At 48.4% G+C, this 15,809-nt stretch overlaps 1 protein-coding gene across 4 annotated transcripts in view; it reads right to left on the bottom strand.

Annotated features, from left to right (window-relative positions):
- Positions 1-15,809, bottom strand: part of HIP1 (huntingtin interacting protein 1) — a 216,859-nt gene that overhangs the window by 10,081 nt on the left and 190,969 nt on the right. For all 4 annotated transcript variants that reach the window (XM_023218703.1, XM_023218700.1, XM_023218702.2 and 1 more), the window contains 11 exons: positions 13,422-13,523; positions 12,742-12,885; positions 12,145-12,280; positions 10,995-11,081; positions 10,694-10,801; positions 10,024-10,160; positions 5,154-5,264; positions 4,027-4,085; positions 2,817-2,910; positions 953-1,053; positions 591-696 (listed from right to left, as the gene is read on the bottom strand). In XM_023218703.1, coding sequence (XP_023074471.1) covers positions 591-696; positions 953-1,053; positions 2,817-2,910; positions 4,027-4,085; positions 5,154-5,264; positions 10,024-10,160; positions 10,694-10,801; positions 10,995-11,081; positions 12,145-12,280; positions 12,742-12,885; positions 13,422-13,523 — 1,185 coding nt within the window. The remainder of the gene's footprint in view (positions 1-590; positions 697-952; positions 1,054-2,816; positions 2,911-4,026; positions 4,086-5,153; positions 5,265-10,023; positions 10,161-10,693; positions 10,802-10,994; positions 11,082-12,144; positions 12,281-12,741; positions 12,886-13,421; positions 13,524-15,809) is intronic.

Here is a 15,809-nt window from a genome sequence, read left to right as displayed (position 1 = left end):
AGTACTCTTTAACCTAGCCTAGTACTCTCTAACCTAGCCAAGTACTGTCTAACATAGTCAAGTATATCCCTTAGTACTCTCTAACCTAGCCAAGTTCCATGTAACCTAGCCAAGTACTCTCTAACCTAGCCAAGTACCATCTAACCTAGCCGAGTGCCATCTAACCTAGCCAAGTACTCTCTAACTCAGCCAAGTACTGCCTAATGCAGCCAAGTACTCTTTAACCTAGCCTAGTACTCTCTAACCTAGCCAAGTACTGTCTAACATAGCCAAGTATATCCCTTAGTACTCTCTAACCTAGCCAAGTTCCATCTAACCTAGCCAAGTACTCTCTAACCTAGCCAAGTACTGTCTAACATAGCCAAGTATATCCCTTAGTATTCTATAACCTAGCCAAGTTCCATCTAACCTAGCCAAGTACTCTCTAACCTAGTCAAGTACCATCTAACCTAGCCAAGTGCCATCTAACCTAGCCAAGTACTCTCTAACTCAGCCAAGTACTGCCTAATGCAGCCAAGTACTCTTTAACCTAGCCTAGTACTCTCTAACCAGGCCTTCCAGGGTCCTAGGAGGTCCAGCACAGGTCCTACCTTGGATGCAGCCACAAGCTGGGCTGTGCTAGCAGCAATTTCATGCGAACACACCATTAGCTCCTCAAATTTCCCTCTGCCTTGTACCACCAGATCAGCTGCATCCCTGATGGAAAACGACAAGAGGGACTAGGTTATGGGCAGATGAGCCGCCACTCCTCCACAATCCCACCTCCAGACCCCCGGCATCGCCCTGTGTCCCCTGGGAGAGCCAGGCTCCCTTGTAAACTTGGTCCTATTGACTTCCTGATCAATAGTTTATTGATCAGGGACAGATTCTTTTTCTCCTCCTTAGCTATTGTTTAGAGTGGATCAATGGAAGAGGGGTCAGGGGAGGAGCCTTGGTACCAATGGATACTTACACCATGACAGTGGCTCCCCAGCCCACAGCCTTGGAGGCTGAGATGAGTCCTTCTGTCCATCGAGAGTTCTTGGCATAAAACTCTTTAGGGGATGCCGTACCCTAGGGAAGAAAAAAAAAGTCATAGCCACTTTTTATTGAGCATGTACTATATGGCAGGTGCTTTTATATATATATTATCCCAAATCATCCTCATAGTAACTCTGAGACATAAGCATTAGTATTCCCATTTTACAAAAAAGAAGATTCAGAGACAAAAATGGCTTTTCTGGCTGGGTGCAGTGGCACTCGCCTGTAATCCCAGCACTTTGGGAGGCTGAGGCAGGTGGATCACTTGAGGTCAGGAGTTCAAGACCAGCCTGGGCAACATGGTGAAACCCTGTCTCTATTAAAAATACAAAACTTAGCTCGGTGTGGTGGTGGGTGCCTGTGATCCCAGCTACTCAGGAGGCTGAGGCAAAACAATCACTTCAGCCTAGGAGGCGGAGGTTGCAGTGAGCTGAGATCGCGTCACTGCACTCTAGCCTGGGCAACAGAGCGAGACTCTGTCTCAAAACAAAACCCTGGCTGGGCGTGGTGGCTCATGCCTGTAATCCCAGCACTTTGCAAGGCTGAGGCAGGCGGATCATGAGGTCAAGAGATTGAGACCATCCTGTCTAACATGGTAAAACCCCATCTCTACTAAAAATACAAAAATTAGCTGGGTGTGGTGATGTGCACCTGTTGTCCCAGCTACTTGGGAGGCTGAGGCAGGAGAATCGCTTGAACCCAGGAGGCAGAGGCTGCAGTGAGCCGAGATTGCACCACTGCATTCTAGCCTGGTGACAGAGTGAGACTCAGTCTCAAAACAAAAAACAACAACAACAATGAAAAACCAAAAACAAAAACCCAAAACAACAAAACAACAAAACAACCAAAAAGGCTTTTCCCAAGTTCATGCAGGAAATAAATGGAAGTAAATCTTGGGCTTTTCTGACTCCAAAGCCTGCAGCATTTCTACCATACGATGACATTTCTGTATTGTATATATAAGAATAAATATTCTCATATGAATAAGTTATGATCTGAAAAGAGTGTAGCCACTCTCTGCGATTTGCCAATAAAAAAGGAGACTATACAGTGAATACATTAAAAAAATATATTTCTACTTGGATTTGAAAAATGTTTTTATGCTTTGGAAGTGTCTGATAGTCTGAGGATCTGTAGATAATCCTTGTCCAGTCCATCTTTCTATTTTAGAAACAGAAAACATCACCTCTCAGGAAGATAAAAGGCACCAGCAAAACAGGCCTGGCTGCTTGCTTTATGGCACTGTTCTCAGGCTCATTAACCCCTCCCTGGACTTACGCCTCCCAAGCTGCAGTGGCATATGGGGAAATAAGAAAAAAAACAAGATGATGATAATCCCAGCAAAGGCATGAGACCATGAAGTGATGCGTTGGTAACAGGCTGACAGCAGAGTCTATCTGTAAGGGTGAGTTGACTCTGCTGTTGGAAACAGACAAGGCAGAGCTCCCTGTGAAAAGTCAGTCTCAAGCTGCCTTTCAGAATCTGCTTCGTTTGCAAAAGTCCTCATGTCCCCCTCAGAGTACCCAGGTTTGCAATGTAAGCAGGGCTCCCACAGCAAGTTCCAACAATGTCTGCCTGTGCGAAGGGAGCTGGAGTTGGGACACATGCCTGGCCACCCTCTGGGAAGGTCCTGGAGCTCTGACTTCTCCCCAGGGCCTCTGCTGATGTCTACAGGAGTGGCACCTCTGTGTTCAGCTGGACACACAGAACAAGATGGCAGCATCACAGAGTCTGGTGGAGCGGGAATCTGTCACCAATGCCTGCTCTTCCTGCCCCGGGCCCACATCCACACTCACCCTGCCGCTCTCCACAATCTCTCTCTGGAGGTCCTTAGAGGCTACAATCAGCACCTGAATAGCTTGCATGAGGCTGGTACAGCAACCAAGGATCCTGCCAAACAAACAAACAAACAAAAAGTCGAGGATACACTGAGACCAAGATCCAAGATCAATGAACACGACTGTTCTCTTTTCCACTCCTAGCCAAAGGCAAGCTTGGAATGGGAAAGGGAGGTAAGAAAGGTTCTGAGATTGCTGGAACATTCTGTGGGGAGGACCTGAAGGAGAGGCTGAGGAGTGACAGATCGATTGTGGGTCTCCATCGTAAGGAATAGTGAAGTTGTGATTCCTAGGGCTCCTTCTCCTTCTCCTCCTCCTCCTCCTCCTCCTCCTTTCTTCTCCTTCTCCTTCTCCTTTCTTCTTCTTTCTTCTTCTTCTTCTTTTTTTTGAGACGGAGTCTCGCTCTGTCGCCCAGGCTGGAGAGCGCAGTGGCCGGATCTCAGCTCACTGCAACCTCCGCCTCCCGGGTTCACACCGTTCTCCTGCCTCAGCCTCCAGAGTAGCTGGGACTACAGGCGCCCGCCACCTCGCCCGGCTAATTTTTTGTATTTTTTAGTAGAGATGGGGTTTCACCAGGTTAGCCAGGATGGTCTCGATCTCCTGACCTTGTGATCCGCCCGTCTTGGCCTCCCAAAGTGCTGGCATTACAGGCTTAAGCTACCGCGCCCGGCCTTCTTTTCTTCTTTTTTGAGACAGAGTCTCACTCTGTCACCCAGGCTAGAGTGCAGAGGCATGATCTTGGCTCACTGCAACCTCCGCCTCCTGGGTTCAAGTGATTCTCCTGCCTCAGCCTCCCAAGTAGCTGGCATTACATGCATGCACCACCACGCCTGGCTAATTTTTGTATTTTTAGTAAAGATGAATTTTCACCACATTGGGCAGGCTGTTCTTGAACTTCCGACCTCAGGTGATCCTCCCTCCTCAGCCTCCCAAAGTGCTGGGATTACAGGCGTGAGCCACCACGCCGGCCTGGGTTTTCTTTTCTTCTATAGTGAAACAGCAGTATTGCTGTCAACATTAATACTGTCACTGATGATTACATCAACTCAGCCCTTCCCCGTGGCTGCTACTGCTCTCCTCTAATTCCCTAATAAGTACACAAAGTATAGCCCAATGCCAGGAAGACAGATCCTGCTCCCCTAGGTCCCACCGTGCCGCTTAGACCAACCTTTCATTCACCTCCAATTTGACTCCTGTGTCTCCTGCTCGGGATTTGCTGAGCATCTCCTGTTAAAAAGAAGCATGGTTTCTAAACGTGCCTTGAATATTAAGGACCCACTAATGTCCTACTATACTTTCAGTCCAACATCATGTGGTAGCTGAGAAACCTGAATCTGGAGGTCCCTAAGTCCCTGCCTACATCCTTGGGAGAGTCAGAAAAAGAATCCAGACTCTAATATATTAAGGGGGAGTGCAGCTGCAGTGGGCTGGCTCTATGATCTGTGTCTTTTTTTTTTTTTTTTTTGAGACGGAGTCTCACTCTGTCACCCAGGCTGGAGTGCAGCGGCGTGATCTCAGCTCACCACAACCTCTGACTCCTGGGTTCAAGTGATTCTCCTGCCTCATCTTCCCAAGTACCTGGGATTACAACCACCCACCCACCATGCCCAGCAAATTTTTGTATTTTTAGTAGAGACCGGGTTTCACCATGTTGTCCAGGCTGGTCTCAAACTCCTGGCCTCATGATCTGCCCGCCTCGGCCTCCCAAAGTGCTGGGAATACAGGTGTGAGCCACCGTGCCCGGCCAGAACCTAGGATGTTCTGAAACCAAAGTATCTGATTCTTGAGGAAACCAATCACTTTCTCTCATGAGGACCTTCTCATTTTCTATCACTCAGAAAAACTAGTGAGTTCAGATTTTGGTCTCTCTCTTTTTTTTTTTTTTTAACAATTTAAAAACATTTTTAGAGACAGGGTCTCACTCTCTCACCCAGGCTAGAGTGCAGTGGTGCAATCATGGCTCACTGTAGCCTCCAATTCCTGGGCTCAAGTGATCCTCCTGCAGCCTCTGGAGTAGCAAGAACGACAAGCATGCACCACCACGTCCAGCTAATTATTTTACTTTTTGTAGACATGGGGTCTTGCCCTGATGCACAGGCTGGTCTCAAACTCCTGGACTCAAGTGATCCTCCCAAGGTGCTAGGATTACAGGCACGAGCCACTGTGCCTGGCAAATTCTGGTTTCTGTCTTAGGGGGTCGCCATGGCCTTCATGAACGACTATGACATGTCTAATGAGCAGCGTTGCAAAAGCTGCAAAGGCATCGTTTCAGGAGCTCCTGCAGGAACCTCCTACCTCTATTCTGGCCGTGGCGGTTTCAATAGCAGCTGAAGTGGCCGCCATCTCCTTGTCCACCAGGTCCCCCAGCTCTTCCTGCTTGATGTCCAGGCCCCTGGGCAGGAGCTCCTGTGAACACATCACAAAGGCTGAACTGACCCTGGGGCCTCCTCTCTCTTCTCCTCTGCCATCTGTAACCCTTACAAGATGGCAGAGGGAGGAGGCCACCCAGCCAACACCTTCTGCAAGCCACGGGGATTGTGGGGGGTCTTTCGCAGACCCCATCTAGTCCTCTCTGTGACACGAACTCTGGAACCTCATGCTCCTCCTCACTCAGGATCCACCTCTTTCCAGAATGTCATCGCTGCCTCCCCCTGCAAAGTCATTCCGCTACCACTAAGACCCCAGCCCCTTAGTTGTGCAGTGTCAATTGTACTAGCTATGCAGGAGGTATTTTTACAATTCGTTCTTTTGCTTTTTCTTTTTGAGACAGAGATCTCCCTCTGTTGCCCAGGCTGGAGTACAGAGGCGCAATCTGAGCACAATGCAATCTCCACCTCTCGGTTCAAGCGATTCTCCTGCCTCAGCCTCCCAAGTAGCTGGGATTACAGGTTTGTGCCACCACGCTCGGCTAATTTTTATATTTTTAGTAGAGACGGATTTCACTGTTTTGCCCAGGCTGGTCTTGAACTTCCGACCTCAGGTAATCCTCCTGCCTAGGCCTCCCGAGTGCTGGGATTACAGGTGTGAGCCATCACGCCTGGCCCTAAGTTTTTATTTTTTTGAGACAGAGTCTTGCTCTGTCACCAGAGATGGAGTGCAATGGCTTGATCATAGCTCACTGCAGCCTCGACCTCCCATGCTCAAGCAATCCTCCCACCTCTACCACTACAGTAGCTGGGAGTGCAGGAGTGCACCACCAAGCCAGGCTAATTTTTTTTTAACAGAGATGGGATCTTACTATGTTGTCCAGGCTGGTCTCGAATTCCTGGGCTCAAGTGATCCTCTCGTCTTGGCTTCCCAATGTGCTGGGATTGAGTTACTACACCTGGCCTATAACTTTTTCAAATACAGATGATATCTCCCACTTTGACCCTGACTTAACTTTGTTTCCACAGCGACCATATGAGGCAGGTATTATTCCTACTGTGTAGACAGGAAGCCAGGGATCAGAGGTAGAACGTCTTGACCACAGTTATGCTAGCAAATGGCAGGGCAGGGATTTGAACTAAGGTCTGACTAATAGCAAAGCCCACAATTTTTAAAACGTGATGTGTTATACATACTAAGGTATAAAATATACATGAATGGCTCAAAGGATAAGAATAAAGATGCATGTTATCCACCACCCAACTTAAAACTTAAGGAATGCTATAAGAAACATCAATACCTTTGGAATCCTATTTGTACTTGTATGTGCCCTGATTCTATCTCCCTTCCTCCCTGCCTTCTACCCCAAGAGATATAGAATTCAAGAGAGTGGTTGTCATGTATTATTTTATTTTTATTTTTATTTTATTTTATTTTTTTTGAGACCGAGTCTGGCTCTGTTGCCCGGGCTGGAATGCAGTGGCCGGATCTCAGCTCACTGTAAGCTCCGCCTCCCGGGTTCACGCCATTCTCCTGCCTCAGCCTCCGGAGTAGCTGGGACTACAGGCGCCGCCACCTCGCCCGGCTAGTTTTTTGTATTTTTTAGTAGAGACGGGGTTTCACCTTGTTAGCCAGGATGGTCTCGATCTCCTGACCTCGTGATCCGCCCGTCTCGGCCTCCCAAAGTGCTGGGATTACAGGCTTGAGCCACCGCGCCCGGCCTTTATTTTTATTTTTTAAAGACAAAAAATAAAAGCCTGTTGCCCAGGCTGGAGTGCAGTGGTGTGATCATAGCTCACTGCAGCCTCCCACTCCTGGGCTCAAGTGATCCTCCTGCCTCAGCCTCCTGAGTAGCTGGGACAACAGGCACACATCACTAGGCTCTGCTAACTTTTCAACTTTTTTGTAGAGTCAGAGTCTTGCTTTGTAACCCAGCTGTATCAAACTCCTGGCCTCAAGTGATCCTCCCGCTCCAGCCTCCCAAAGTGCTGGGATTTTCAGACATGTGCCACTATGCCTGGCCTGTCTTATTATTATTATTATTTTTTAATGCCATATAGCTGCATCCCTAAATAATATATTGTTAAGTTTGAATGTCTGAGTCTTTATATAAAAGGAATCATACTGTATATATTTTTCCATGACTTGATTTTTCACTCAACATTCTATGTGTGAGATTCATCCTGTAACCTAGTAATTCTGATTCTACATATATACTCTAGAGCAACTGACATGTGTGCATGTATGATCATAGGGGCAAATTAATAACAACCCAAACTGGAAATAACCCAAATGTCTATCACCAAGAGAACAGACAGATGAATTAAGTGATATTCACGCAATAGATATGAGAGAGCAGTGAAAATGAATGTATCTTCTTGGATTAATCTCACAGAATGTGGAGTGAAAAAGCAAATTGTAGAAGAATATATACAGTAGGATTCCATTTACCTGTAGTCTATAACATGTGAAACTAACTCATTATTTAGGGAGGCAAAGATGAAGATGATCATTTTTCTTTTTCTTTTTTTTTTTTTTTTTGAGACAGAGTCTCACGCTGCTGCCCAGGCTGGAGTACAGTGGTGCAATCTCAGCTCACTGCAGCCTCCGCCTCCTGGGCTCAAGGGATTACCCTGCCTCAGCCTCTCAAGTAGCTGGGATTACAGGTGTGTGCTGGGATTACAAAATGAGCCACCACACCTGGCTAAGTTTGTATTTTTAATAGAGATGGGGTTTCACTATGTCAGTCAGGCTGGTCTCGAACTCCTGGCCTCAAGTGATCCGTCCACCTCAGCCTCCCAAAGTGCTGGGATTACAGGTGTGAGCCACAATGCCTGGCCCTGATCTTTTCATTTTTATTTTTTCTTTTTAGAGAGAGGGTCTTCCTCTGTCACCCAGGCTGGAGTACAGCGGTGCTCCAGTACATGGTTCTGGTACATGTCTGGTACATGGTCCTGGTACATGTTTGGTACATGTTTGGTACATGTCTGGTACATGGTCCTGGTACATGGCTCCAGTACATGGTTCCAGTACATGAGTACATGGTTCACTGCAGTCTCGAGCTCCTAGACTTAGGTGATCCTCCTGCCTCAGCCTCCTGAGTAGCTGGGACTACAAGTGCTCACCACCACACCTGGCCAATTTTTAAATTTGTTGTAGAGACAGGGCCCCACTAAGTTGCCCAAGTTGGTCTCAAATTCTTGGCCTCGCTTGATCCCGGCTGGATGTGGTCTTTTTATTATCTTCTTCTGGAACTCCAATTAGACATTCTATCCTCATGGCTTTTATTATTTATTTATTTATTTTTTGAGTAGAGTTTCGCTCTTGTTGCCCAGGCTGGAGTGCAAAAGCACGATCTCAGCTCACTGCAACCTCCGCCTCCCAGGTTCAAGTGATTCTCCTGCCTCAGCCTCCTAAGTAGCTGGGATTACAGGTGCCCACCATCAGGCCTGGCTAATTTTTTGTATTTTTAGTAGAGATGGGGCTTCACCATGTTGGCCAGGCTGGTCTCGAACTCCTGACTTCAGGTGATCCACCTGTCTTGGCCTCCCAAAATGCTGGGATTACAGGCGTGAGGCTCCGTGCCTGGCTCTATCCTCGTATCTTAACTGATATACTCCAATTCATAACATTGGGGAAAAAAATGGAAAAAAATGGTACTGCATAGAAATGGTTTTCTTATTTTTCTTTCCCATAGAGTCCATGTCTTCTCTGTCCCTATATACATTTAACCCAATTTCTGGTATACATGACATACTGACTACTTATTTATAGTGGAGACAGGGTCTCACTCTGTTGCCCAGGCTGGAGTGCAGTGGCACAATCATAGCTCAGTGTGGCCTCCAACTCCTGGGCTAAAGCGATCCTCCTGCCTCAGCCTCCTGAGTAGCTGGGACTACAGGTGCGTGACATCACGCCTGTCTAATTTTTTTAAAAATTTTATTTTGTAGAGATAGGGTCTCACTATGTTGCCTAGGCTGATCTTGAACTCCTGCCTCAGGTGATCCTCCTGCCTCGGCCTCCCAAAGTGCAGGCATTACAGGTGTAAGCCACTACATCTTTAGTAAATGAATAAATACAGTGTTATGTCCATTTTGGGTATTATCTTCTCATCTAGATAAAAATCCTCAGAAACAGGGGTGCTGCCTATACTTCTTCGATATTGCCTAGTGTAATGATGAGAACACAGCAGATACTCAGCTAACAGCCAGTAAATTAAATATAGCTGGAAAGTCCTTCAAGAGGTTTTCTCTTTTTAAAATTTTTTTTATTTTTTATTTTTAAAGAGACAGGGTCTCGTTTTGTTGCCCAGGCCTGTCTCAAACTTCTGGGCTCAAGTGATCCTACTTTTTTTTTTTTTTTTGAGACGGATCTCGCTCTTATGCCCAGGCTGGAGTGCAATGGCATGATCTCGGCTCACTGCAACCTCCGTCTGCCCGGTTCAAGCAATTCTCCTGCCTTGGCCTCCCAAGTACCTGGGATTACTTGGGATTACAGACATGCACCACCACACTGGGCTAATCTTTGTATTTTTAGAAGACACAGGGTTTCACCCTGTTGGCCAGGCTGGTCTCCAACTCCTGATCTCAAGTGATCTGCCCGCCTCAGCCTCCCAAAGTGCTGGGATTACAGGCATAAGTCACTGCACCTGGCCAGATTTTCCAATTTTAACAATCTTTTTCTAGAATCAAGTTGTAAGTGCAGAAAGAACTAGCTCAGAACATCACTGATTCCCTGGCCATTCACCAGCAGGCACACCCAGAATAACAACGCTCTTCAATGATACTACTGCAAGTACCTCGCCGATGGCCTTGATCTTGCTCAGGCAGTTCCTCATGGCTGTGCTGTCAGCGTTCTCAAGGGTTCCCTCTTCCTCCAGGGAGGCCAGGTAGGCGAGGGTTTCCCTGCCGTACTGCTTACAGGCCTCAGTCAGTGCTGGAGATACAAGGCAATAGACACCTTTTTTTTTTTTTTTCTTTTGAGACAGTCTCGCTCTTGTTGCTCAGGCTGGAGTGCACTGGCGCAATCTCGGCTCACGGCAAACTCCGCCTCCTGAGTTCAAGCGATTCTGCTGCCTCAGCCTCCCGAGTTGCTGGGATTACAGGTGCACCACTGTGCCCGGCTAATTTTTGTATTTTTAGTAGAGACGGGATTTTGCCATGTTGGCCAGGCTGGTCTCGAACTCCTGACCTCAGGTGATCTGCCCGCCTCGTCCTCCTAAAGTATTACAGTGATTACAGGCGTGAACCATTGCACCCGGCCAGTCATTTTTGTATTTTTAGTAGAGACGGGGTTTCGTCATGTTGGCCAGGCTGTTCTTGAACTCCCGACCTCAAGTGATCCGCCTGCCTCAGCCTTCCAAAGTGCTGGGGTTGCAGGCATGAGCCACTGCACCTGGCCCAATAGAGACTTTTAAAGGCCCCCTGCTCCCCTGGTCCATGAACAGCCCCTCATGCCCTGGTACTCACAGTCGGCAGGCTCAGGTGGGGCTCTGAGGCTGGTGCTGGCACCATGAGAAATGGCGTCGCTGGTCAAGTGGGCCAGCAGGGTTATGGAATGGAGAAGTCCACTGATGTCTGCCAGGATTGGAAAGGAAGTTTCTCAGGTGTGGTTGATGGTGTCACTTTCATACCCTTTCCTCCCCTATTTTATGAGTTGTCTACATGCCTTTCTTGATGCAGAGGAACCTGTCACCATTTCTGCATTCAGGTGCTTCTCAACCCTATTCAGCTGTCACTAATAACAGAGAGTATCCTTGGCCATTCTTACCTTCCGGGCAGGCCAGATACTGGCTCCAGCTTTTCTCCAGTTGTTCAATGCAGCTGGAAATGGACGTGACCGTGGAGAGGAGGTGATCTATGAGAGGGAACACAGGGTAAGGTCACAGCAAGTTCTCATAGCTGGCTTCATCCTCGTTAATTAAGCACTGAACAGAGGAGCTTACCTAGTGGGCAAGCTTCCTGCCTAGATGTGAAGTTCATGAGTAATCACCTCTTGATTCAGACCATAGTTTTTTCCTTGGAGAAACACAGAATTGTCTGCTCCTGGTGAATGTTTTATAGTGTGACCCACTGTCTAAAGCAGTGGCTATCAGCCAGGCGTGGTGGCTCAGGCCTGTAATTCCAGCACTTTGCGAGGCCGAGGCAGGCAGATCAAGAGGTCAGGAGATCGAGACCATCCTGGCTAACACGGTGAAACCCCATCTCTACTAAAAGTACAAAAAATTAGCCGGGCGTGATGGCTCGTGCCTGTAGTCCCAGCTACTTGGGAGACTGAGGCAGGAGAATGGCGTGAACCCAGGAGGCAGAGCTTGCAGTGAGCCAAGATCGTGCCACTGCACTCTAGCCTGGGCAACAGTGCATGACTCTGTCTCAAGAGAAAAAAAAAAAAAAAAAGCAGTGGCTATCACACCTGGTGGCTTTAGAAAATACTACTGCTGGGCCTGGTGTGGTGGCTCATGCCTATAATCCCAGCACTTTGGGAGGCCAAGGTGGATGGATAGCCTGAGCCCAGGTCTTCAAGACCAGTCTGAGCAATAAACCCCAACCAAAAATTAGCTGGGCGTGGTGTTGTGTGCCTGTAGTCCCAGCTACTTAGGAGACTGAGTGGGGAGGATTGTGTGAGCCCAGGAAGTGGAGGTTGCAGTGAGCCACCGCACTGCACTCCAGCCTGGGCAACAGAGTAAGACCCTATCTCAAAAAGAAAAAAAAAAAAAAAAAGAAAATACTAGTGTACAGGTTCTAATGCACAGAGTTTCCAAATGTAACTGATCTAGGATGGGGCCTGGGCACCCGTAAGCTAATGCTGACATGCTGCAGGGCTGAGAGCCCCTGAGCTAAGTCTCACATGAGATTCACCATCAACAGAGGGTCAGGCTGTAAGCACCTGGCCCCTGCCAGCCAGGCAGTTGCAAGTGTACCTGCAGACCCAGCGCAGCTGATAAGAGGAGGTTCTTCAAGCTGATTCAGGGCATCTTGTATCACCTGCTCCGCAGCCTTCCTGGAGCCCACCAGAAGCATTTTTCGTTGGTCTTTGGCAAGCTGGCACATAGATTCCTAAAAACGGTCCGGGGAGGTGAGAGTCTGCCCTGGACTCCATAATGAACCTGAGCAGCATGACCTGGCTGGGGCTCCTAGCATCTTAGCTCAAGTCATGGCCAGTGAGGTCCAAGCCAGTAAGCCTGAGACAGAGAAAGGCGCTTTAACTGTGTGCACGGGGTGTGTGGCTGCCCACAGAGGCCGTGTGGATGGATCACTGACTGCACCCCGTTCTCATGGCTGGGAGGGAATGCCAAACTTCCCTTCTCATACAAAAAAGACAGCACTTTGCTTTCCCTCATGCACTCTGCAGGCAGTGCAGGGCCTGCTGGCATCACACCTACAGAATGTCTGCACAATTGGGCCAAGGCCCCAAACTCCTTCTCAGCAGCCCTGGAGTCCTCCCGGCCTCCGTGCACGCGCAGAGGCCCTCAGTGGGAGTTCACAGGCGCTTGCTCGTGTCTGTGTCTGTGACTTGCCTCTGTGCTGGCCAGTTTGAGCTGAGTGTCCTGCAGTTCTTTCCGAAGAGCGGATAATTCCTCGTCTCTATGAGCTGCGCCACTCACCAGGCTGTCCCGCTCCTTCTCTAGCTCAGCGATCTGGGCTGCCCAGTTTGCTTCTGACTGCAAAGGTGACCACAAGGAAAGAGGGAGACGCTGGTTGAGTTAAACAGTCCCTATTTCTCAGAGGTCCAACCCACCACCTGGCTACAAGGACTGGGAAGGTGATAGCTCTTTAACCTGCCACTCTGATTCCCTCTCGCACTGATTACAGCTAGGGCTGACTCGGCCAGGTTAAGGATGGTGGATGACAGCAATGCCAAAGCCAGGGATGGGGCAAGAAAGGAGGCCGGGTGTGGAGGCTCATGCCTGTAATCCCAGCACTTTAGGAGGTCGAGGTGGGAGGATCACTTAAGCCCTGGAGTGTGAGAGCAGCCCGGGCAACACAGTGAAACCTCGTTTTTACCAAAGAAAATACAAAAATTATCTGGGCGTAGTGGTTGGTGCCTGTAGTCTCAGTTACTTCAGGGGAGCTAAGTGGGGAGGATCACCTGAGCCCAGGGAGGTGGAGGCTGCAGGGAGCTGAGATCACACTACTGCATTCCAGCCTGGGAGACAGAAGACCCAATCTCAATAAAAAAGAGAAAGGAGGTATTTACCTGGGCAGAAGTTTCCAGGCTGCCTTGGAGAACCTGAAGCTCCCGTTGGCTTGTGGCGAGTTCTTGCTTCAAGCTCTCTAGAACTTCCAGCTGTTCTTGAGTCTGAAAGAGAAGAAAAACAGAGGGACTCTGATCTGGGTGGTAGTGACAAAGAATATAAAAATGTAAACATGTCCCAAGTGATCAATAAGAGATCTGTAAACTCTACTGTACGTAAGTTACACCACCCAAAAAAGTGCAGGGTGTGGGAGGAGGAGGCGAGACCCCAGAGTGTACTGAAAATGTGGAATGTCAAGGAAGGAATTTTTATTATTTATTTATTTATTTATTTTTGAGACAGAGTCTCACTCTTGTTGCCCAGGCTGGAGTGCAGTGGTACAATCTCGGCTCACTGCAACCTTTACCTCCCAGGTTCAAGCAATTCTCATGCCTCAGACTCCTGAGTAGCTGGGACTACAGGCGCCTGCCACCCTGCCTGGCTAATCTTTATCTTTTTAGTAGAGACAGGGTTTCACCATGTTGGCTAGGCTGGTCTCGAACCCCTGACCTCAGGCGATCCTCCGGCCTTGGCTTCCCAAGGTGCTTGGATTACAAGTGTGAGCCACTGTGCCTGGCCTCTAGGAAGGAATTTTAGAAACATTTCCCAAATGTCATGCTTAAGTCCGTACTACTAAAGGCAAACTGGGTCTTAAATTCAGGCATCCCAAGAGCTGGTATATGGCTGAACTACAGCACCTCGCCATCCCCAAATGATTCTCTTTCTTTGATTTCTTGATGGTGTTTGTCAAAGAGTGGGTTGTGACTCCTTAGTAGAATTCACAGCTAACATTTTAAAAAATGGATTAAACAGAACAGAAAATAGCCAAATGAATTCATGTAGTAAGCATAAGTGTTGCTTGGTGAAACTTACTTGTATTTCCATGAGATAGATGTAGTTTTTTATGTGGGGTCACAGAAAAGTATGAAAGCCACTCCTCTAAATCTAGGACATTTGGTTTGATCTGTCCCGTATCTCTAACTCCACCTCTAAGCCTCCGATCTGCCTGTCGGTCCTGCCCTGACACACAATGGTGTTCTCTTTTTTTTTTGAGATGGAGTCCCGCTCTGTTGTCCAGGCTGGAACTCAGTAACATGATCTCAGCTCATGCAACCTCCGCCTCTTGGGTTCAAGCGATTCTCCTGCCTCAGACTCTCAAGTAGCTGGACTACAGGCATGAGCCACCATGCCTGGCTGATTTTTTTGTATTTTTAGTAGAGATGGGGTTTCACCATGTTGGTCAGTCTGGTCTTGAACTCCTGACCTGAGGTGATCTGCCCGCCTCAGCCTCCCAAAGTGCTGAGATTACAGGTGTGAGCCACTGTGCCCGCCTCTTTTTTTTTCCCCCCAATAGAGACAGGTCTCACTCTATCGCCCAAGCTGGGGTACAGAGGGGCAATCATAGCTCACTGCAGCCTCGATCTCAAACTGGGCTCAAGCAATTTTCCCACCTCAGCTTCCCAAGTAGCTAGGATTGCAGGCATAGATGCTACTACACCTGACTAATTTTTACATTTTTTTTTTGTCTTGCTCTGTTGCCCAGGCTGAAGTGCAGTGGCACGATCATAGCTCACTGCAGTGTCAAACTCCTGGGCTCAAGCAATTCTCCTGCATTGGTATCCCAAGTAGTTGGGACTACAGGCATGCATTACCACGCCCAGCTAATTTCTTAATTTTTTTTTTTTTCTAGATGGAGTCTTACTGTCACCACGCTGGAGTGCAGTGGCATGATCTCTGCTCACTGCAACCTCTGTCTCCCGGGTTCAAGTGATTCTCCTGCCTCAGCCTCCCAAGTAGCTGAGACTACAGGCGCCCGCTATCATGCCCAGCTAATTTTGTGTATTTTTAGTAGAGACGGGGTTTCACCATGTTGGCCAGGAGAGTCTCGATCTCTTGACCTCGTGATTCACCCACCTTGGCCTCTCAAAGTGCTAGGATTACAGGCATGAGCCACTGCGCCTGGCCAATGTCTTAATTTTTTGTAGACACAAGGTCTCACTTTGTTGCCCAGACAGGCCTGGAACTCCTGGCCTCAAATCATCCCCCCGCAAGCTGGGATTCCAGGTGGGAACCACTGTGCCTGGCCTGTTCTCAAGTTTTTGTAAATAATGCTCATCCCGCCGGGCGCGGTGGCTCACACCTATAATCCCAGCACTTTGGGAGGCCGAGGCAGGTGGATCACAAAGTCAGGAGTTCGAGACCAGCCTGGCCAATATGGTGAAACCCCGTCTCTACTAAAAATACAAAAATTAGCCAGGCGTGGTGGTGGGCACCTGTAGTCCCAGCTACTCGGGAGGCTGAGGCAGGAGAATCACTTGAACCTGATAGGCGGAGGTTGCAGTGAGCCAAGA

This window comes from Piliocolobus tephrosceles, chromosome 8, assembly GCF_002776525.5.
Source record: "Piliocolobus tephrosceles isolate RC106 chromosome 8, ASM277652v3, whole genome shotgun sequence".
NCBI classification, from domain to species: domain Eukaryota; kingdom Metazoa; phylum Chordata; class Mammalia; order Primates; family Cercopithecidae; genus Piliocolobus; species Piliocolobus tephrosceles.
Note: the sequence above shows the minus strand (reverse complement) of the source record. Positions and strands in the feature narration are given on the sequence as shown.